We start from the raw sequence: 22,024 nt of genomic DNA on the forward strand, positions 1-22,024 counted from the left end.
CTATGGTGGATAGCCACGCCCCCACTGGAACCTGGCTACAACTTTACGCATGGACCCCTACAGCCGCATTCCCCCGGTGGGCCCTTCATGCCCCAGTTCGACACTGCCCACGCTGTACACACTGCACCCATATTGTAATACCTTTCATGTCCAGCATTGGGCACTGCTCTCACAGCAAAAATCGCAGCCAAAATGGCCACAACACATATGCAGTAGCCAAATTGGTCTCCGGAATATGGTGGGCGCCATGTTTCCAGAGACCTGCACATGTGCAGTAGACTCCAGCACATTGCCAGAGACTACTGCGCCGTGCAGAGGAGGGGGCCCACCCTGAGGTGCACACGGCCCCTTCCTCTGTTAAAGCGCCCCTGACATGAGTGTTAATAATTTGGTAAATTTATTGAGATGTAAATTTGAGACGTATTAATGTAAGTAAATATTAATCCATGGTTCTTTGCGTTACCCAAGGAGCACCCTTAGCAGATACGGTAAAAAGTGACAGGGACATTTTTGTAGTTCATTAAATTCTACACAATGGAGGTGCAATCTAAATTTTTATCCGCTTGTCCATTTGGGCGTTATCATTCACGCAACGCAAGCCACGCATCAGTAATGACTTTATTATGTTAACCTTCTTTTCATCCCCTTAGGGGAGGTTTATTAAAATTCTGATTACGTAGTTTTCCTATTTCTCACCTGAAGAATACCTATCTTGAATTTCAGCTTCCTAACATATCGGGAAGTTAGAGAATTAGAGATGAGTCAGTCAGTGAGTGAGTGAGGGCTTTCGTATGTATGTATGTGTGTGTATCAGTGCCGTAACTAGACATTTTAGCGCTGTGTGCAAGAAACGGCATCGGCGCCCCCCTAACATAAACCGGCGGCAGTGCGTGCCGTAGACGCGCGCAAAAAATATAGGGGTGTGGCTTAACGGGAAAGGGGTGTGGCCACAAAATAATACCAATTCATAATGGTGCACAGTAGTCTCCATTATTGAAATTACGCCACACAGTAGCGCCACGACACCCAGGTAGAGCCCCTTTTTACACATTACGGCAGACAGCATCCCCTTTTTACACATTGCGGCAGACAGCGCCTCCTTTTTACACATTACGGCAGACTGCGTCCCCTTTTTTACACATTACGGCAGACAGCGTCCCCTTTTTACACATTACGGCAGACAGCGTCCTCTTTTAACACATTACGGCAGACAGTGTCCCCTTTTTACACATTACAGCAGACAGCGCCTCCTTTTTACACATTACGGCGGACAGTGTCCCCTTTTTACACATTACAGCAGACAGCGCCTCCTTTTTACACATTACGGCGGACAGAGTGCCCTTTTAACACATTACGGCTGACAGTGCCCCCTTTTTTACACATTACGGCAATATAGTAATATGTCACAAACAGATATATGGGGGAAAGGTCACACACAGATAGTGGGGAAGTATACCATGATGTACTAGTTACTCAGCCAATCAGGAGAGCTGAGCTGAGCCCCTTGATCTGAAGACAATAACATTTTACCCTGCATGCAATGTTATCTGCTTTTTTTTCTTTACTCCCAACCAGTGGCGTCGGAATGGGGGGGGGGGGGGGGGGGGGGCAAGGGGGCAGCATGCCCCTTCCCTCAAATATGACAGATGTGCAGGCGCTGGGGAGGGGGAACGCTTACTGCTGACACTCGCAGTGACTTGTCCTTTACAAAGTCTGCTGCCACAGCGTGCTATGCTATGCACTGTCCTAGCCGACTCTTCACTGATGCATTAATGGGCGTGGCCATGCTGGGCCTGCTGGAACATCCCCACCTCCTCCCAGTAATGCATCAGTGAAGAGCCGGCTTGGACAGCGCATGGAATAGCACACTTTTTAAAGGACAAGTCACCGCAGGTATCGGAGTTAAGCGCTCCTCTGTAATTTTTTTTCCTCCCCCCAAGCTCAAAATATTCTGGCACCCCTGCTCCCAACTCAAATGAAAGCAAAAAAGCAAGCAACTTGGCAAAGCCATGCTGCACTGCAGGTGGGGCAGATGTAACATGTGCAGAAAATTTTGTTTTGAGTGGGGATGTGTCCAAACTGAAATCTAAATTGCAGTGTAAAAATAAAGCTGTCCAACATTTGCAGGCTACATGCAAATGCAACCAGTATTTACCCTGTACAGAAACATGGCATGGCATGGCAACATGGTTTATTCCAGACACAGTTACTTGATTTTTTTGCTTTACTTACAAACATGAGTTAGGTCCAGAGTACAGGCAGAAAGATGCTGTTCCGTTCAGCAGAGCCGGATTAAGTGGGGTGCCAAGGGGGTCAGTACCCCGGGCCCCCTGTCTTAAGGGACCCCCTGCCGGAGCTCTGCACTGCTCTTCAGTTCGCCGGGGCAAGAGGGATCCACGCTGCCGGGGGAGGAGTGCGGCTGTGCATGCGGCTTCCTTTCCCCTCCTCTCGGGGACTGAGTCAAGCGATCTCCAACCTTCGCTGCTGCCAGGAGAGATGCTGCTGACAGCGGAGGCTGGAGATTGCTTTACTCAGTCCCCGCCCATGCTGCCCGAGAGGAGGCGAGAGGAAGCCGCATGGACAACCGCACTCCTCCCCCGGCAGCGTGGATCCCTCCTGCCCCGGCAACCTGGTGTATTCTTTTCTCTCCCTGCTGCAGCGCGGCTCTGGGAAGGGGGGCCTCCTGTCTTGGGTGCCCTGGGCCCCCCGAGGGCTTAATCCGGCCCTACCGTTCAGGTCAGATGGTGTCAGAAATGTGCAGAAAAGTGATGGATGTTTCTGGGCAGTGACTGGGAGGTGGCTAGTAGTGCATGCACAAGTGGTCCATTCAGTGTGTGTGTTATGAAAGTGTCACACACAGCTGGAAGCATAGAAGGCCCTGGTGAGATAGGGAAACTGCAATCGGTATTACAGCGTTCTTGGATGCTAAAGGTGGGGCTCTCAGTCCTTGCATGTTTGACTGCACAGATGTACACACGGGAAGGAGGTTGTAATGCCATTTGTATAAACCTGCAGATGAGCGACCACAATAGACGATCCTGCGTGCGCTTTTGCGTGAGACTCAGAATCATGCCCAATATGCGGCTACACAAGTTTCCCATGAAAATTTGTCACTAATTGACTCTTACTATATGAAGCTACCTGTACCCCATAAAAATAACCAGGACCATACAGTGTGCAGCCACTCATCCAATCCCTTGCAGCCACACACTACATAGATCTGTCCAGCCACAACGCTTATCACCCCTTCACAAAGTACAAAGTAAGCTTTAAATCGTTAGGACTCTCCAGCTTGGAATTCTCTAGCTTTCTATGCAAGGGTAGATAGCTCAATAAAAAGAGTGTCCGACTGCAATGCCATAGGCAACGGGTTCGAATCTCAGGCACATCTGCATTCCGAAATGTAATATAGGACAGTGCAACTTAACAACAAAGGGCTATTAAGTCAAGTCTATAAATGCCATATAGGTATTAGCAACAGAAGGAGTTGAGGTAGGAGACAGGAGCCGGTCAGGAGATGTTGGGCTTCAAAAGAAGGAAAGCTGCAAGTGTAATTAATTAAAACAGATAATTGACAAGTGCTGGCAACAGTGCCTCCTACCCTGCAGCGCTATGTCCGCACACACCTAGTTACGGCCCTGGTGCTATGCTTAGTGCTGTACCATGCCCAGAGCTGTGATTATAGTGCTGTACCATGTATGCTCAGTTCAGTAATATGCCCAGTGTTATGCCGCAAGTGCCCAGCTGGTACTAACTTTGGTAATGCTGGTCCTCCAGGTCTGCTCCAACAGACTGACCTCAGTCCCCCCGCTCCTACGTTCTCTGTCCCAGGCCATGATAAGGAAACAGCAACATCCCCCATCTGGCCCCTCTGCCATGGCACTCACTTCCATCCCCGCTATTAGCTGCTCGCATGCAGGGTGGATGCAGGTTGGGCTCTGGCTGATTGGGTGACCCACTGCAATAGGTTGTTTCCTTCCTGTCACAGCCCCATGGGGGGAGGAGTGTGGTGAGGAGAGATCCTGTGTCCAGGGGAAGGGGTGACTGTCCAGTGGGCGATTCCCTCATAATGCACATCAGACCACCTGTCCCAGCAGTCTACCTCTGATGGTGGCCCTGGCTGCTAGCACCATAGGAACTGGGACCAGAGGATGCAAAAAGACAATAGCTCTCTGCTGCAACTCCATCTACACTGCTGGTCTGTGACGCTGGATGTGCTGGCCATACGTGCTGGTCTCTCCGTTGTCACATGCTATAGTGATAGTAGATCAGAGATCGGCCTCCTCTTTAACTTGTACCATAAATATGGAAAGGTTCCAGGTCCCAGCGGAGTCATTAGCAACTCAGATCACGGAGGTAATAACGTTATGAACATCTCACTGATCAAAGGTGCCTGGAACTTCCAAATTGTTATGTAGAAGCTATAGATGAAGGCCCTGTGCCACTGAGAAAATATACATGTACAAAGTCACGGTGAAGTCTGTGTGCTAAGAGGCAATTGCCTATACAAAGTGCCCTGATGGGTGACACTCAATGTGTATGAGAGCTAAATTATAGTAGAATCTCATCCTGTGATATCAGATGTCGTTCTAACTTCCTGAATATTGCAATTAACACTTTATGTTTCAGAGTGGAAAGGCCTATTATATCCATGACGGGGAAGATGTCAAGTTTCACGAGTGGTTCCAGCCAATGGTAAGTACAGCTGGATAAAATCAGAATCTTAGAGTTAAAATCAAGCACTCAAGGCACATCTAACACGCTTCAATAGTACATATTTTGGTACCAGTGCTCCAAGAAATAATGGCCCTCATTCCGAGTTGTTTGCTCGTTAGCTGCTTTTAGCAGCATTGCAAACGCTAGGCCGCCGCCCTCTGGGAGTGTATATTAGCATAGCAGAATTGCGAACGAAAGATTAGCAGAATTGCAAATAAATAATTCTTAGCAGTTCCTGAGTAGCTCGAGACTTACTCCTACACTGCGATCAGCTCAGCCCGTTTCGTTCCTGGTTTGACGTCACAAACACGCCCTGCGTTCGGTCAGTCACTCCCCCGTTTCCCCAGCCACTCCTGCGTTTTATCCTGGCACGCCTGCGTTTTTTCGCACACTCCCAGAAAACGGTCAGTTTCCGCCCAGAAACACCCACTTCCTGTCAATCACACTCCGATCACTTCAACAATGAAAATTCTTCGTTCGGACGTGAGTAAATCTACTAAGTTTTGTGCTAAAATACTTAGTGCTTGCGCACTGCAAACCATGCGCATGCGCATTTTTGCCTTAATCGCTCCGTTGCGAAAATCGGAAACGAGCGAACAACTCGGAATGAGGGCCAATGTTAGCAAATGACCTCACTTTCTAAGAAGCTTCATTTCATGCACAAGATGCAAGAACAGATCAAGACTATACAAAAGTGTTTTAGTCTCCGCATGGAGGGATTTTTGTAATTAGAGATCTGATTTTACTTTTTGCAACTTTTAAAATAAATGTCATCTGTTTTTAACGTTGTTTTTTTTTTTTTTAGTAGGGGAACTGAAGACCCAATCTGGCCTTTCAGTTATATCATGCATGCCCACACCTACTAACACTAACGTTGGCTAAGTTGTCGGTTAACCCTTACCATTTCAGACCAGTAGTCACAGGCAACTGGGTATCAGTAAGCTGCCCGGCACACTGGATGCCAGCGATTGGGTGACCGACCCCGGAATCCCGACACTGAGTGAGGGGGTGAGGGTTAGGTTTAGGGACTGAGGTGGATATAGTGTTAGGCACTACAGGGGGAAAGAGTGGGGGCAGCCATAGCCAATCCCCCCCCCCCAACCACCAATATTTTAGCCCTATCTGCCACCCCAAGTAAGTTAGGGTAGGGGGCAGGGGAGGGGTAAATTAATTACCCAGTTCCCTGTCTGCATTCTAAAAGTCGGGATGCCGTGGAATGTCATGTGACTGCCGGTATCCCAACCGTCGGCATTTCATATCACACCTTGCCTGGCAATATTTTGATTTATATACATTCCTGCATTAAGGGATTTCTTAGCGGTAAGCGTTAAAAGCATGCAGTAGCAGGAAAATGTAGAAGTTGTAATTATAGAATTAGTTTGTCCTAAAGTGTGAATGTTCCGTTGACCTTTCCAAACCTGCAAAAGGTCGCACACAGAACTCTTAGAGGACAGTTCCAAAATGTGTCTCGCAGATGCACCATGCTAATTAATTCATTGCTTTTTTTGTATTTGCAGTTTAAAAAACTGGGTTTCCCGGATCCTTGGATAACTCTACCCATTTCTCTGGTCTATGCTGCAGGTATACATATTGGCGCGCTCCCGCACATCGTTACCGAACCCCTCCCTCGTCTGAACATGTACGGATGAGGGAGGTCCTCCGTAACGACAGCCATGCTGTCGTTCCGCCCGCCTTCGCTCCCTTCCCCACCGGCATCGGCAAGTGTGTATGCACTTGCCGATGCCGGCACCCCGCCGGGCCCCTGCCGCCAATATCGGCGTCGGCGGGAATCACCTCTAGGGGTAAATTTACTAAGATGGGAGTTCTATTTTAGATGGATGTTGCCCGTAGCAACCGATCAGATTCCAGGTATTATTTTCTAGAAGGTGGTAGATAAATGAGAAGTACAATCTGATTGGTTGCTATAGGCAACATCTCATCTTAAATAGAACTCCCATCTTAGTAAATTTACCCCCTAGTGTGTACTGGGCTTTAGTCGCAATGCAATGCAACTAGGATGCTCCTGGAGACTGTGCTTATTAATTTAATATATGACACTTGTATATCTCTGTGTGACTGAGCTTCTGAATTTGTATACGACATGCTACAATGTAGCAGCCAGGGGTGTATCTAGGGGTCCGAGCACCCCTGGCAAAGTAAGGGACTGGCGCCCCCCATATTTGAAATAGGGAAGGTACATGTGCAAAAAAGGGACATGATCTTGTGGGAAAGAGGCATAACCATACAATACTTCCCCCCAATTCAAATTACGCTACACAGTAGTAACCCTTATACACATTATGCCCACACAGAAGCAGTTCCCTTTACACATTATGCCCACACAGTAATTCTTATAACACGGAGGAGACATCAGCAGTGCCTGGCCTGGCTGAGGAGGCAATGCCACCTAAGGCCAGGTAGTATAATCAAATAGTAGTGCAAAGAAGTGCAGTGCAGTGCACTACCCAGTGGTGCAAGTTTAAAAAAATATTAGTGGTAATGTGTGCACGCGCTGAAGGTGCGCACTTGCCAAAAAGGGGCGTTGCCAATGAAAATGGAGCGTGATACACATTACCCCAATAGTGCAGTGCCAGATACACATATGCCCCCAATAGTGCCAGATACATACATGCCCCCACAGTGCCAGATACACACATGCCCCCACAGTGCCAGATACACACATGCCCCCACAGTGCCAGATACACACATGGCCCCACAGTGCCAGATACACATATAACCCCACAGTGCCAGATACACATATGACCCCACAGTGCCAGATACACATATGCCTCTACAGTGCCAGATATGCCCCCTCACGGTGCTAGATATGCCCCCACAGGGCCAGATACACATATGACCCCACAGTGCCAGATATTCCCCCACGGTGCCAGATACACATATGACCCCATAGTGCTAGATATGCCCCCACTGTGCCAGATACACATATGTCCACACAATGCCAGATAAACCCCCACAGTCATATAGTCATAGTCCTCATCTCCCTCCCATTACATAGCCATAGTCACCTCCCAGTAAATAGCCAGTCACCTCCCAGTAACTAGCCATAGCCCCCACCTTCCCAAGAAATAGCCATAGTCCCCCCAGCACATAGCCGTAGTTTCCACCTCTCCCAACACAGTCATACAGTAGTCCCCACCCCCCTCCCATCACATAACAATAGTTTCCTGCCAGCATAGATAGCCATAGTCCTCCTCCCTGCACATAGGCCCCCACCTCCCCAAGCACATAGCTATAGTCCCCATCCCCCTCCCAGCACATACTGTAGCTGTAGTCCGCCCTTAGCACATAGAAGTAGTCTCCCCCACTCCCAGCACATACATAGCCTCCCCACACAGCACGTAGCCCTAGTACTCGCCGCACAAGATCCCAGCAGATAGCCAAAGTGTCTGGCAATACCTGCTGTGCCGAGCTGCCTGGGATGAAGGGCGGAGGATTGCTCAGCAGGCAGGAGCTGGCGCTGGTGTTTGGCACCGCACCAAACTATGTGAAGAAACTGAAAATAAACTACAGCTCCCAGCAGCTCGGCACAGCAGGTATTGCCAGACACTACGGCTTAAGGGATTCCATCCATTGGCCGAGGGTGGCACTGTGAGGCGGCGCCCCTGGCGAGTGCCATCCTGGCCAATGGGTAGATACGCCCCTGGTAGCAGCCACAGCTTTTCTCCAATACAAGTTCTGTTCTGCTCCGTACACAGACTCCATCACACACAATATACAAGTGTCAAAAATCAAATTAATCTCCGTTTCCTCATGCGTCACAGTCACATTGGTTTGAAAAGACATCCGACGTTAGTAGAGTTGCATGGGATCTGGCGGCTCACTCGCGCCAGGCATCTCGCAGTGCATCGAATAACTGTGCAATCACGTCCTGGTGGTGAGCTTGGTGTAATCCACTAACGCATTTGAGCACATATACCGGTCTCCGGTCTATTGCTACAAGCAATTTATTCCCCAGCTTTCTATAGCGCTTTATATTTGGCATTGAGTGCTTAGGATAAGCACTATGGCCCTCATTCCGAGTAGTTCGCTCGCAAGCTGCTTTTAGCAGCATTGCACACTAAGCCGCCGCCTACTGGGAGTGAATCTTAGCTTAGCAGATTTGCGAGTGAAAGATTCTCAAAATTGCGAATAGAAATTTCTAAGCAGTTTCTGAGTAGCTCGATACTTACTCTGCCACTGCGATCAGTTCAGTCAGTTTCGTTCCTGGTTTGACGTCACAAACACACCCAGCGTTCGCCCAGACACTCCCCCGTTTTTCCAGCCTCTCCCGCGTTTTTCCAAGAAACGGCAGCGTTTTTTCACACACACCCATAAAACGGCCAGTTTCCGCCCAGAAACACCCACTTCCTGTCAATCATATTACGATCACCAGAACGATGAAAAAACCTCGTAATGCCGTGAGTAAAATACCAAACTTCTTAGCAAATTTACTTGGCGCAGCCGCAGTGCGAACATTGCACATGCGCAGTTTGCGGAAAATCGCTGCGATGCGATGAAAAATAACGAGCGAACAACTCGGAATGAGGGCCTTTATCGGGACAGTATTCAGTATCATTTGCGGGACTTTTAAGAACTGAGATCCCCAGTTTTATTACAATTGTCCCCACATGGAAAATTCCTTATATCAGTGCACTGATACAATATAGGTCATTTGATCCACCTCTTAGCAGTTACCAGATTAGCTGGAAAGAGTTATTGAGTGTATTTACACTTGTAATGGTACACTTACAGTTATGGGCTACTTGGATATGTCATGACATGTAATTTAATCTTGATATTTATGCTTTATGTTTATTTCTGTTATATATTTTTTTGAAATAAGATATATTATATTAAACTAAATTATTAATATTGCTGCATGTGTTTTCAATCATCTTATGGACCATATTAAATAAGCGCAGAGTGAACAAATATCTATCTGAGTGTTGTCTCCTGTAGCAACAGGAGAGTGCTACTATTGTTTGTGTACACAGGCATAAATTTATACCCTGCAGCTGATTGACAATTGGAGGTGTAAACCATTTAGGGTAGTTACTTTTTAATTGATTAAGCGCCAATAAACATATTGATCTCGCGGGTGGTATTCATGTGACCGCCGGTCAGCTGACCGACAGTCACATGACCTCCTCCGTGAGCCCGACGGCTCACTATCCCGATGGTCGGCATGCCGACCAACAGGGACTATTTCCACTCGTGGGTGTCCACGACACCCATAGAGTGGGAATAGAACCCGTGGCTGCACTCGCCCCTCCCCGCCGGGATCCCGGCGTCGGTATGCTGCCGGGATCCCGGCGTCGGTAAGGTGACCGGCGGTCAGGAGACCGCCGGTCACCAGTACTACACCCGATCTCGCAGTGCATGGCATATTCAGGCTAGATGTATGAGGACACATCTGTAAGTTCAGCCCACAGCTTGGCTACCTGCACACAGATGATGTTTATACTGCATATGATAATGATCTGCCGGTAGCACTGTGGCTAATGTTACCTATGCTACAGTTGAGCTGGGCTACCAAACAATCTGGCAAAACCAGTACTAGGAGATGTGGAGGATTTGACCACAAACCACTGTGAATGCCAGGACCCACCACCACAGCAACTTGAGAGCATGATTCTCTGGCCAGCTCAGATCCCTGGCCTGTGTACATTGTTGTCGTCCCCTAACCCCTCTTCTCAGTGCCCCTACAGGTGTAATCTGTGCAGCTGGTCACACTGTGATTTTAGTTGGTCAGTTAATCGATTTGAGAAGCCATTGTCCTATGCAATGTGCAGATAGCCAAGTAGCCATGTCTAAATGTGTGCAGGGATACTAGAAAGAAATAACAGCATGCCTTAAAATAGGACTTTTTTCATTTACCATAACTTATTGTCCTATGTCAAACAAAAAAACTTATACTTATTTTTTAATTTATTTTTTTATACCCTGTAGCTCTCATATTGGAATATGTGCATATCATCTTAAGTCCTTTTATAGACTTAAACCCTGTGCTGACCAGACATGAGGTAAGATAACTTGAATCCAGGTACAGGTGCCAGATGGAAATTAAGATTTCCAATAACTTTACTTCAGATAAATAATGTAAAAAAAGCAACCACTGGGTTATGGTAGTGCAGACTTCGTATGTGCCAGCGAGCATAATATTCTGCTCTGGAATGGCACATCACGTCCATCACACGCAACTGACGTCACCACACTGTCATCAATACAAACAGTAGATCAGTATCCACAGGCATTGGAAAACACTTCCTCTAGGACAGCCTGACACAGTGCTGCTGGCCTGCTGGCTTTTATTAACAGGGGTATAGTATGTTATGTTATGCCGGCGCCGTGATCCTAACCGCCGGCATGCAGGCACCGGGGTGAGCGCAAAAGAGCCCCTTGCGGGCTCGCTGTGGCACAGTACGCACGCTATGCTATTTATTCTCCCTCCAGGGGTGTCATGGCACCCCAAGAGGGAGAATAGTTGTTGGTATGCCGGCTGTCGGGATTCCGGCGTCGGTATGGTGAGCGCCGGGATCACAACAACCAGCATATCAAATGCCTCCCATTAACAGACCTCATACCACATAATGAAACCCAATTACACAGACACCCAACTGCCAATTACCTAATCAGACTTTGTTTAGAGTTATGTCCATTTACATATTCTCCATAAACAAATCCCAGTACACAAACCAGATTATCAGACACATACCACATTGCAAATTATGTTGTACAAATAATATTGCCAATTGTATTGCACAAAACCCAGCTGGGCCTTGGGAGAGTAAGGGTGCAGATGGGCGGGCCAAATTAACAATGAGTCGGGTGGGACCAAAGCTGCCATCAGAAATTTTAGGGCCCTGAAGTAACAAAATAGGCAGGGCCCAAACCATGCACCCCATTGGAGGGGATGGGGAGGGGGGTGAAGTGAGAGAAAGAAAAGGCCATTCTGCCAGTGATTTATGCCGCGGCTGCTGACTAAAGACTCCAGAAAGGTAAGTTATTAAACATGGATGCAGTGTATGCGGTTTGGGTCCCCTTGGACCAGGGGCCTGTGTGCACTGCACACACTGCACCCATTATAGATAGGCCAATGGGAGGAGGAATAGGAGGAGATGAGAGAGAGAGAGAGAGAGAGAGAGAGAGAGAGAGAGAGAGAAGGAATAGGGAAGATGTGAGAGAGAGGAGGAATATGAGGATTGCATCTGTACTGCTTTCTGTTTGCCCGCTTTAGATCTGCGCATCTCAACTCCCACTTGCTGGGTCATCCTTTCCTCAAGGGCAGCACACCACCTCCCAGCAGGACTCTTTTTCCCGCATCCAGAGCAGCTGCAGCAGGCCTTCTTTATATTACAGTCTAGTTTGGGACAGCAGCGGTTGCCAGTACTTGTAGTTGTTAAGTAGTTGCTTCTGGAGTCCACTAAGATAGGTGGCACTCCATTAGTTGTAGGTGTCAGGAGAGGGGCTCCCTCTGTGTCCGGGCCCAGGACTCCAGTCTCGGCAGTCCTCCCCTAATAACAGCCCTGACTACAGTTTATAGTATTCCTGTAAAAATAGGCCCATTATCACAGCATGATGGTGGCCAGCTATTCTATTTCTAATTTCATCACAAAATAATATAAATTTTCTTCTTTTACATATTGAGACAATGGGGCTGACTGTGTAGGGGATGTATACACCCACATGGCCTCATATCCTAACTAGTGATGAGCGGATTCGGTTTTACTCGGTTTTACTCGGTTCTCAAAACCGAATCTTATTGGCTCACTGATGTCACGTGTTTTGGATAGCCAATAAGATTCGGTTTTGAGAACCGAGTAAAACCGAGTAAAACCGAATCCGCTCATCACCCTAACCTGTCTCTCTCTCTTACACACACACACACACACACACACACACACACACACACACACACACACACGGGAGCAGAAAAGTAATGATTGTATCTGTGGAGAATGGCTGACATTTTCTTGTAACACTTCAAGGAGGTGTGCTACAAGAAAATGTCCACCTCTTTCCAGCATACAGGTGTTGCCAGTGCCGCAGCTAGACATTTTTGTGGCCTGTGCCAGAAAGAGAATCTGTGCCGACCCCCATATTCTTCAAAATAGGGATAGCATGCGCCAAAGCAGGGACGTGCGGTGAGCTAAATAGCTCAGGAGGCACTGACTAGCACCAGAGCCAGATTTACATGCAATATATGAGCCAAAACGTCCATCTGGGCATTATACACAGGTGCAGCAGTATAAACTCCTGGAAATTTGGTGAGTTTTGATCAGAGATGGGCAGTAAAGTTAGCCAGTGCCTCACCTGCCATAGACTTTTTACTCCTGAGTTTTGGCTATAAAAATTATTAGAATAATGCAAAGAAGATATTTCAAACATATTTTTTGTATTTTTCATATACCTGTACTTTACGCAGTCAAAACTCTGGCACAAATGTTAGTATGACAGGAAAGGCTCTGCCTCACCCCACCACACGTCACTGCGCCAAAGGTGCATGCGAAAAAATAAAGGGGCATGACGATTCACATTATTCCACACAGTAGTGTCTGCTATTCAAATTATACCACACAGTAGTGTCTGTTATTTAAGTTAGTACCTCTTATACACATTATGCAACACAGTTATATACACATTATTCCACAGTAAAGCCCTTCCTCATCATTCTTTCTCCTCCCTCCTCCTCGTCATTCCTCTTCCTCTCATTCCTCCACCTCCGCATTCTTCATCATTCCCCCCCCAGAGCTGTTGTGCATCATCATTCCTCTTCCTACTCATTCCTATTCATCATCATCATTCCTCCTCCACATTCCTCATCATCATCACACCCCGAGCTACTGTGAATCATTATCTTTCCTACTCCTCATCATCATTCCTCACCCTACTCATTCCTACTCCTCATTCCTCACACATTGCAATATATATCCATAAATTAAAGGAACTGAATAAGTCATATGCAAGTAGGTGCCAGCACATACACTGACCCGCCAGATACACTTTCCAGATGTACCAGCTCCCTTGCCCACAACACTTTGACATCAGATATGTAGGATGCAGTTATACCGCTTCATGCTCACTCATCTACTAATGCCCACCCCAGCTGTGTCCTCTATGTCACCCAGCTCCACTCCTGAAGCCTGAAGTGTATGTCGGGGGGGAGGAGGTGGAGCACAAGAGTCCAGCAATGTACTGTATAATAGTAGTGGTGAGCTCGGCGAAAAGGAGCCAGGCACGCCACTACTATTATACATTGCAGCGGGTGCTACACAGCCAGCAGCGGTATGTACCAATCCAATTATGGGTGGATACAGGCAATTGCGCCAACAGGGCATATGTGCTATGTGCCGCGCACCAGCTGCACCACCTTAGTTACAGCCCTGGGTGTAGCTATGACCAGTCTTTCTCCCTAGTGTTTCCTGTCTCACTTCAGGCAGATTGCCAGATTCTCTTGGGAGTCTGGAAAGTCACCTACTATTTTGGTAATCTCCCAGATATTACAGAAGAGTTGGCAGGTACGCAGTGACTGTATCTGAGTGTTAATGTACTGTAGAGTGTAGCGCCTGTTAATGCAAAATGTGTGCATTTATACTGCTTAGGAATCTGCAATAATTCAAATTAAAACTAAAATTGCAGAGTAGCCATGGTTCCATTTCTCATTCTGCCCCAGCTTCTTCCCTTTTATTAATAGCATTTAATTCTATTTCTGCAGCAGGGTACACTGTGTTCCACAGGGAATACATCGGGGTGTAGAGATGGATCTTGATCCACAGGCACCAACAGGCTAAAGCTTTAGACTGTCCCAGAATGCATTGCGGGGTCTCCTCTATAACCCCGCCTCCAGGCACTGTGAGCTCAGTTTTAGAGTTGGTGCCTGCATGAAGCAGGTCACTTAACAGGGGGGCTGCGCTAGGCAGCCCTGAAAAAGCTTTTTAGAAGACTTCAAGGGCTGCAGCACTTCATATGTCAGTGTGACATACTGTGCTGCGGCTCCATCACCTCCCCAGCTGCGTCGCATACTCCCACTGGCTCTGTTCCCGGGTACTTGCGCGGAGGCACTCCGGTTCCTAGGCACATCACTGAAGACGCTCTCCTGGATCGCGTGGCTGCTACTAAGGGAGGAGGTAAGAGGGTCCCCCATGCAGGACCTGCCATTAAATCTCGTTCCTGTCGCGGTTTAAGGAGACAAACCGTGACGCTGACGTGGACACTGTGACACTGCAGGGAACCCACTATACCCACCAGGGCAAGGGAGGACAGGTTGGATATTAAAATATCCACTTTAATAAAGCTCCATAGTACCCGGTGGTGAGGACCAGCATAGGGGAAAAGGTGCTTGACCTGTAGCCCCTCCCCCAGCTCCGGGCGCCATCTACTGCTGCTGTTCCCGCCCTGGAGCTGCCTCACACTGTCCCTCACTCCCTGACTGAGACTCTGGGCGCCATCTTCTCACAGTAGCTGTGACTGGTCTCCGGGACTGCAGGGCGGGGTCTCCCCTGTAAATCCGCCTGATTCATCAGCGTTGTGATTTTACAGACACTTAAGTATTCTACATGTCATTTTAAGACCGTGTTAGTTAAGAACAAGTGTACTTCTACCAGAATATATTTTACAAGTATTCTGATATATACATCTGGTCTCGGACCGCGCATTGTTTTATATATATATATATATATATATATATATATTCCTTATTGTCTGACTAAAGGAATTACCTGCATTGTCACTGTGACTGTGTGCGCCTGTATCTGCTGTGTGGATTTCACTTTCAGTGTATCCCACCTATAGCTGTCACTGTAATCTGTACCTTAGGGGACTAGGATTTACAGTTAAGTGGATTCTACTGTGTATTTCAGTCACCTCATACCGCATTTATTCTCTGTTTGTGTCCTGTATATACGGTCACATAAATAGGGGATTTATTTGCATGTATTGTATTTGTCTGGCTGTATCGTACTCTTACACTCTAGGGTTACATTCACTATAATGTCTACCACAAAGAGCAGGAAATCCGCGGACGCTCCTGCATCATGCAGCGCATGCGCCAAGGATTTGCCTGAGGGGGAAGTATAGAAGGATGGTCTGTGGAATATGTGCCATACATCTCCCAGTCAGCCCGCTGCTCCTGTAGTCAATCATGAGCCACCTTGGGCGGTTTTCCTATGGGACCTCCTGTGCCATTGCAGACACATATTGTCCCTGTGGTAAATCCGCCCTGGGCGGATACTCTGTCTATCCAGTTCCAACAATTGAATCAATCTTTGGTTAGACAAAAACCTACCCCACGTCCCTCTGGGGTCAAGGGGTCATCTAAGGGGGCCGCTTCCTCCTCACAATCCACTAATATCTCAGATGATACTTCTGATGAGGATGGGGGGTATACTGATCCGTCAGACACCGATACAGTTGCTTCTGACGAGGAACCTACAACTCAGGTTGATGTCCGTGACCTAGTGGAGGCTATTAAGCTGATTCTACAAATCAATGATGATGTAGATCCCACTACTGCGTCTAAAAAAACTTGATAAGTTTAAACGTCAGAAGGTAGCTAAAGTAGTCTTACCGTATTCTGACTATTTAGCAGACATACGTCAGGAACCCTGGTCTTCTCAAGGAAAGAAATGCTCCCTGACTAAAAAGATGCTAGCTCGTTATCCTCTCCCTGCTTAGTTGTGTAACAAGTGGGAAAATTCACCGCCGGTGGATTCCCATGTCACCCATCTTGTGGTGTCATCTACTCTACCTGTCACCACTGTCACCTCACTGAAGGAACCGACAGATAAGCGTGTCGAGGGATGCATGAAGTCTATTTACTCCCTTACAGGTGCGGTACATAGATCCACTATAGCAGCCTCTTGGGCCACAAAAGGAATTGAAGCATGGGTTCAGGCAATAGAGGAAGAGCTGCCTCAGGATATATCTGACACTGCCAGATAATATCTGTCTCATATTACCACCGCCTCACAATATATTCAGGAGGCGTCCTCTGAGGCAGGTGTAATGGCGGCCAAGGCGTCGACTACGTCCATCCTGGCTCGCCGAGCTCTGTGGTTGAGGTCATGGAAGGTGGACCTGGACTCCAAAAAGACCTTGGAGGTACTTCCTTTTAAGGGAGACATCCTATTTGGGGAAGATCTGAATAAGATTGTGACTGACTTAGCGGCTGCTAAGACTGCATTTCTCCCGAATACTAATCCTTCTGCACAGAAGGCAATGAGTACCACTTTTCGTTCCTTTCGACCTCAAGGGAAAGCAAAAGGTCAGGCATACCCGAGACATGCTCGTGCTCCCAAAACCACTAACCCCAAAGCAAAACAATCCTGGGCTGCCCGTCAGCCTGCTTCCAAACAAGACAAGCCTGCTACATTATGGGGTGGGCCTCCCCCTGCGGGATCCCAGGGTGGGAGGCCAACTTCTGCAGTTCACCCAGGTCTAGTTAAAGACCACTTCAGATGCATGGGTGCGAGAAGTCGTTTCTCATGGGTACACAGTCTCTTTCAAGAGACGTCCCCCTCGCCAGTTCTGCGCGACAGTTATTCCTTTGGACCCGTTGAAGGTGCAAGCTCTACACCTGCATTCCCTCCTGGAAACAGGAGTGGTAGTGCCGGTACCCCTGTCCCAGAGAGGCGGAGAATACTACTCGACCCTGTTTCTAGTCCTGAAACCCAATGGGTCTTTCCGGCCTATTCTGAACCTCAAATCACTGAACAAATTTGTGAGAGTGTCCAAGTTCCATATGGAAATGCTACGTACTCTCCATGGAACCCGGAGATTATATGGTATCCCTGGATATACAAGATGCTTATCTGCATATACCTATTGCTGTATCGCATCACCAATATCTGCGGTTTGCTATTGTCAACCTTTACAATCAGTTCCAGGCTCTGCCATTTGGACTGGCCACAGCATTTCGGATCTTCACCAAGGTTATGGCAGTGATGACGGCTCATCTCTGTCATCAGGGAATCAGGATCCTGACTTATCTGGACGACTTGCTGATCCTGGCGAACTCCCAAGATGTCCTCCCCAGTCATCTGCAACTGACGGTACGCTTTCTACAAGCCCACGGGTGGCTTGTCAACTGGAAGAAGTCCTCGCTGGTCCCTGCTCGGAGCATGGTGCACCTGGGGGCACTGCTGGACACACACAGCCAAAGACTGTTTCTGTCTCCAGTGAAAGTCCTGAAACTTCAGGACAGGATCAGATACTTCCTCTCCCGCCCAATGTCAGGAATCGGCGTTCAGCTGCGTCGTACTTACCAGCGCGCTGGTGTGCGGGCCTACGGAGGTCATGGCCCCAGTTGCGGCTGCATGGGTGCACTGACCGCGAGCGTCATCTCCCATGTCGCTGAGTACCCCTGAGTCTGGTCCTGTGTGTGTATTCTGCTGTGTGCCGGAATCCGGCCTGTATGGACGCTGCCATGACACCTGCACTCAGCTGATCCAGGTATCCAATCCAGCGCTGTGCTTCCAGCCAGAGTTCAGTGACCAATCACCGCTGAGCAAGGGGTATAAGTTCCAGTCCGCCTCGGACAACAAGTCACATATGGTGTGTCTAGTCCTCCTGGTTCCTGTATTCCTGTTTCCAGCGATCCTCTGTGGTTACATTCACTGTTCCATTCATCATTCTACAGCTCCCTTGTTTACTCTGGACTTCAGCCTCAGCTAGCTACAAGCTCATCAGCAGTAAGAGACTCTCCTCAGGTGTTCATTTCATTTCCTACCTGTGCACTTCATTATCAGTATATCAACCTGTGCATCTCAGCAGTTTTACCAACTAATTGCATTGGGACTGTCTCCTGCTTGGGCCTAGTGTGGCCATTAGAACTTGTGCTATATAGAGACCGTGTATTTCCAAATAATACCAGAGTTCTGCTTTCAAATCCATTTGCATTCAGTTATCAGTTTATTTCATATTGTGTTATACAGAGACTGTGCTTTCAAGTATTACCGGAGTTTTGTTTATTCATCTGCATTCAGTAAATCAAGTTATTTCATATTTTGTTGCAAGAGACTTTGTTACTTTTGGATTCAGTTATCAACCATTGTTTGCCACATTGCCGGTCTTCACTTATTATTCATTGTTATACCATCTGCTCTGTGACCTCTGTGCTAATAAACATCAGCGCATATGCGCAGGACTGTTATATTGCCTCCACGCTTTGTACATCGCACCAACACTGACCCACTAGTGCCCCTGCCGGGGACAGACCAAACCAGAGACCTGACACCCAGGAGTGTCGATACACTCGCCGATGCAAGTACTAGGCCTCATGGTGTCGGCTTTCAACATGTTAGAGTACGCTCAATTTTATTCCCGCCCTCTACAGAGGTTAATCCTTTCCAAGTGGGATGGCTTGCCTCATCGGATCAGGTCTCAAATGATCTCCTTGACTCCGGAGGTTCGTCTGTCACTGAGCTGGTGGCTACAGGACCAGCAGTTGAGCAGGGGCCGTCCCTTCTGGATCCCCAACTTGGTCTTACTGACTACGGATGCCAGTCTGTGGGGTTGGGGCGCGGTGCTGGAGCAACACTCTCTCCAGGGTCGGTGGACCAAGGAGGAATCTCTCCTCCCGATAAACATTCTGGAATTGCGTGCAGTGTTCAGTACTTTGACTCTTGCCCTGCCTATGATACAGAACAGGCCTGTTCAAGTACAATCAGACAACGCCACCACGGTGGCATACATAAACCAACAAGGTGGCACACGAAGCCGCATGGCAATGATGGAAGTGTCAAAAATCCTTTGTTGGGTGGAACGCTATCTGCCAGCAATAACAGCAGTGTTCATTCCGTGAGTCCTCAATTGGGAAGCGGATTTCCTCAGTCGTAAGTACATGCCGGAGAGTGGAGTCTTCATCAGGAAGTCTTTCAACTCCTAGTGGACAAGTGGGGTCTGCCAGATGTAGACCTGATGGCGTCCCGACACAATCACAAAGTTCCGGTCTTCGGATCAAGAAGAAGGGATCCTCAAGCAGCGTTCATGGACACACTGGCAATTCCATGGAACTTTCGGCTGCCCTACGTGTTCCCTCTAGTGTCCCTTCTGCCCAGGGTACTACGGAAGTTCAAGCAAGAAGGAGGAATACTACTTCTAGTTGCTCCAGCGTGGCCCAGACAGCATTAGTTCTCAGACCTGCAGGGTCTATCGATAGAGCGTCCTCTTCTACTTCCTCAACGCCCAGACCACCTCGTTCAGGGCCCTTGTGTCCACCCGGACCTAGGCAGACTGGCTTTGACGGTGTGGCTCTTGAAGCTTTACTCCTGAGGGCTGAAGGATTCTCTGAGGCGGTTATCCAAATTATGCTAAAGGCCTGCAAACCAGCTTCTGCACGTATTTATTATAGGGTCTGGAATTCTTACTTCACCTGGTGTGCTGCTAAGAATTACGATGCTTCCAAGTTTACTACTTCCAGACTTCTGGCTTTTTTGCAACAAGGCCTGGATTTAGGACTTCATCTGGCCTCCCTCAAGGTTCACATATCTGCCTTGTCGGTGTGATTTCAGAGAAAAATTGCATCTATGCCTGACGTTCATACATTCACTCAGGGCGTACTGCGGATTCAGACTCCCTATGTCCCTTCTGTGGCTCCATGGGATTTGTCTGTTGTCCTGAATGCCTTGCAAGAGTCTCCATTTGAACCTCTTGAGTCAGTGGACCTTAAATGGCTTACGGCTAAGGTCTTTTTCTTATTGGCTATTGCCTCTGCCAGAAAAGTATCGGACTTAGGCGCTTTATCCTGTCATCCACCCTTTTTGATATTTCATCGTGATCACGCAGTTCTCCGAACTCGCCCCGGTTATTTACCTAAGGCGGTGTCATCTTTTCACCTTAACCAAGAGATTGTGGTTCCGCCATTCATCTCTTCTGACTTGTCCTCCAAAGAGCGGTCTTTGGATGTGGTAAGGGCTCTTCGTTTATATGTGGAGAGGACTGCCTCTATTAGGAGGTCAGATGCCCTTTTTGTTCTATTTGGTCTCCACAAATGTGGCTGGCCTGCAAATAAGCAAACCTTGGCCAGATGGATTAGAATTGTGATTGCACAACCTTATGCGCAGGCTGGGCTCCCAGCTCCTGCTGCTATTAAGGCCCATTCTACTCGGTCCGTTGGTCTTCTTGGGCGGCCCACAGTGGTGCGTCCGCAGAACAATTGTGCAAGGCGGCTACGTCGTCCTCGGTGAACACGTTTATTAGGTTCTATGCCTTTGATACTTCCGCCTCCCAGGATGCTTCCTTTGGATGCCAGGTTCTCATACCCGCTAAGATGCGTCCCCTCCCTTGAAGAACTGCTTTAGGACATCCCCGATGTATTCCCTCTGGAACACAGTGTACCCCGCTGCAGAAAAGGAGATTTATGGTAGACTTACCATGGTTAAATCTCTTTCTGCAAGGTACACTGGATTACACAGAGCGCCCACCCCGACGCACTTAGCTTCTTTGGGTTTGTATGGCATTAACCGCTAGTCCCTTCTCCTGTCGTGAGAACGTGGTTCTATGTGACTAACATCTGTCTTATCTTTTACCTGCTTCTGCATTGGACTGGTTAACAAAACATAGCTCACAGTGCCTGGAGGCGGGGTTATAGAGGAGGTATCCGGACTCCAGGTCGACAGCAAAAAGGTCGACACACCTTAGGTCGCCACCAATTGGTCGACACACCTAAGGTCGACATGGACAAAAGGTCGACATGGACAAAAGGTCGACAGGAACAAGGTCGACATGGAAAAAGGTCGACATGAGTTTTTCAGGATTTTTTTCTTTTTTGGAACCTTTTCATACTTAACGATCCACGTGGACTACGATTGGAACGGTAATCTGTGCCGAGCGAAGTGAAGGCACCATGCCCGAAGCATGGCGAGCGAAGCGAGCCATGCGAGGGGACGCGGTGCACTAATTGGGGTTCCCGGTCACTCTTCGAAGAAAACAACACCAAAAAAACATAAAAAACTCATGCCGACCTTTTTCCATGTCGACCTTGTTCCTGTCGACCTTTTGTCCATGTCGACCTTTTGTCCATGTCGACCTAAGGCGTGTCGACCAATTGGCGGCGACCTAAGGTGTGTCGACCTTTTTGCTGTCGACCCTCAGTCCCAGACCCATAGAGGAGACCTGCAATGCATTCCTGGACAGTCTAAAGCTTTAGCCTGTTGGTGCCTCTGATCAAGATCCATCTCTACACCCCGATGTATTCCCTGTGGAGTCCAGTGTACCTCGCAGAAAGACATTTAACCATGGTAAGTCTACCATAAATCTCCTTTTTCCCCCAAAAAAAAATCAGTCTTCAAGATATATATTTTCTGTGCTG

The 22,024-nt window shown here is 48.1% G+C and overlaps 1 protein-coding gene and 1 long non-coding RNA gene across 2 annotated transcripts in view; one reads left to right on the top strand and one right to left on the bottom strand.

Annotated features, from left to right (window-relative positions):
- SDR42E2 (short chain dehydrogenase/reductase family 42E, member 2) overlaps window positions 1–22,024 on the top strand; it is a 98,592-nt gene that overhangs the window by 73,923 nt on the left and 2,645 nt on the right. The window contains exons 8-10 of the mRNA XM_063932399.1: window positions 4,630–4,695; window positions 6,234–6,297; window positions 10,666–10,739. Of these exons, the coding sequence (XP_063788469.1) occupies window positions 4,630–4,695; window positions 6,234–6,297; window positions 10,666–10,739 (204 nt within the window). The remainder of the gene's footprint in view (window positions 1–4,629; window positions 4,696–6,233; window positions 6,298–10,665; window positions 10,740–22,024) is intronic.
- Window positions 1–22,024, bottom strand: part of LOC134943696 (uncharacterized) — a 106,018-nt gene that overhangs the window by 21,019 nt on the left and 62,975 nt on the right. The window lies entirely within an intron of this gene.

This window comes from Pseudophryne corroboree, chromosome 7 (assembly GCF_028390025.1).
Source record: "Pseudophryne corroboree isolate aPseCor3 chromosome 7, aPseCor3.hap2, whole genome shotgun sequence".
Classification (NCBI taxonomy): domain Eukaryota; kingdom Metazoa; phylum Chordata; class Amphibia; order Anura; family Myobatrachidae; genus Pseudophryne; species Pseudophryne corroboree.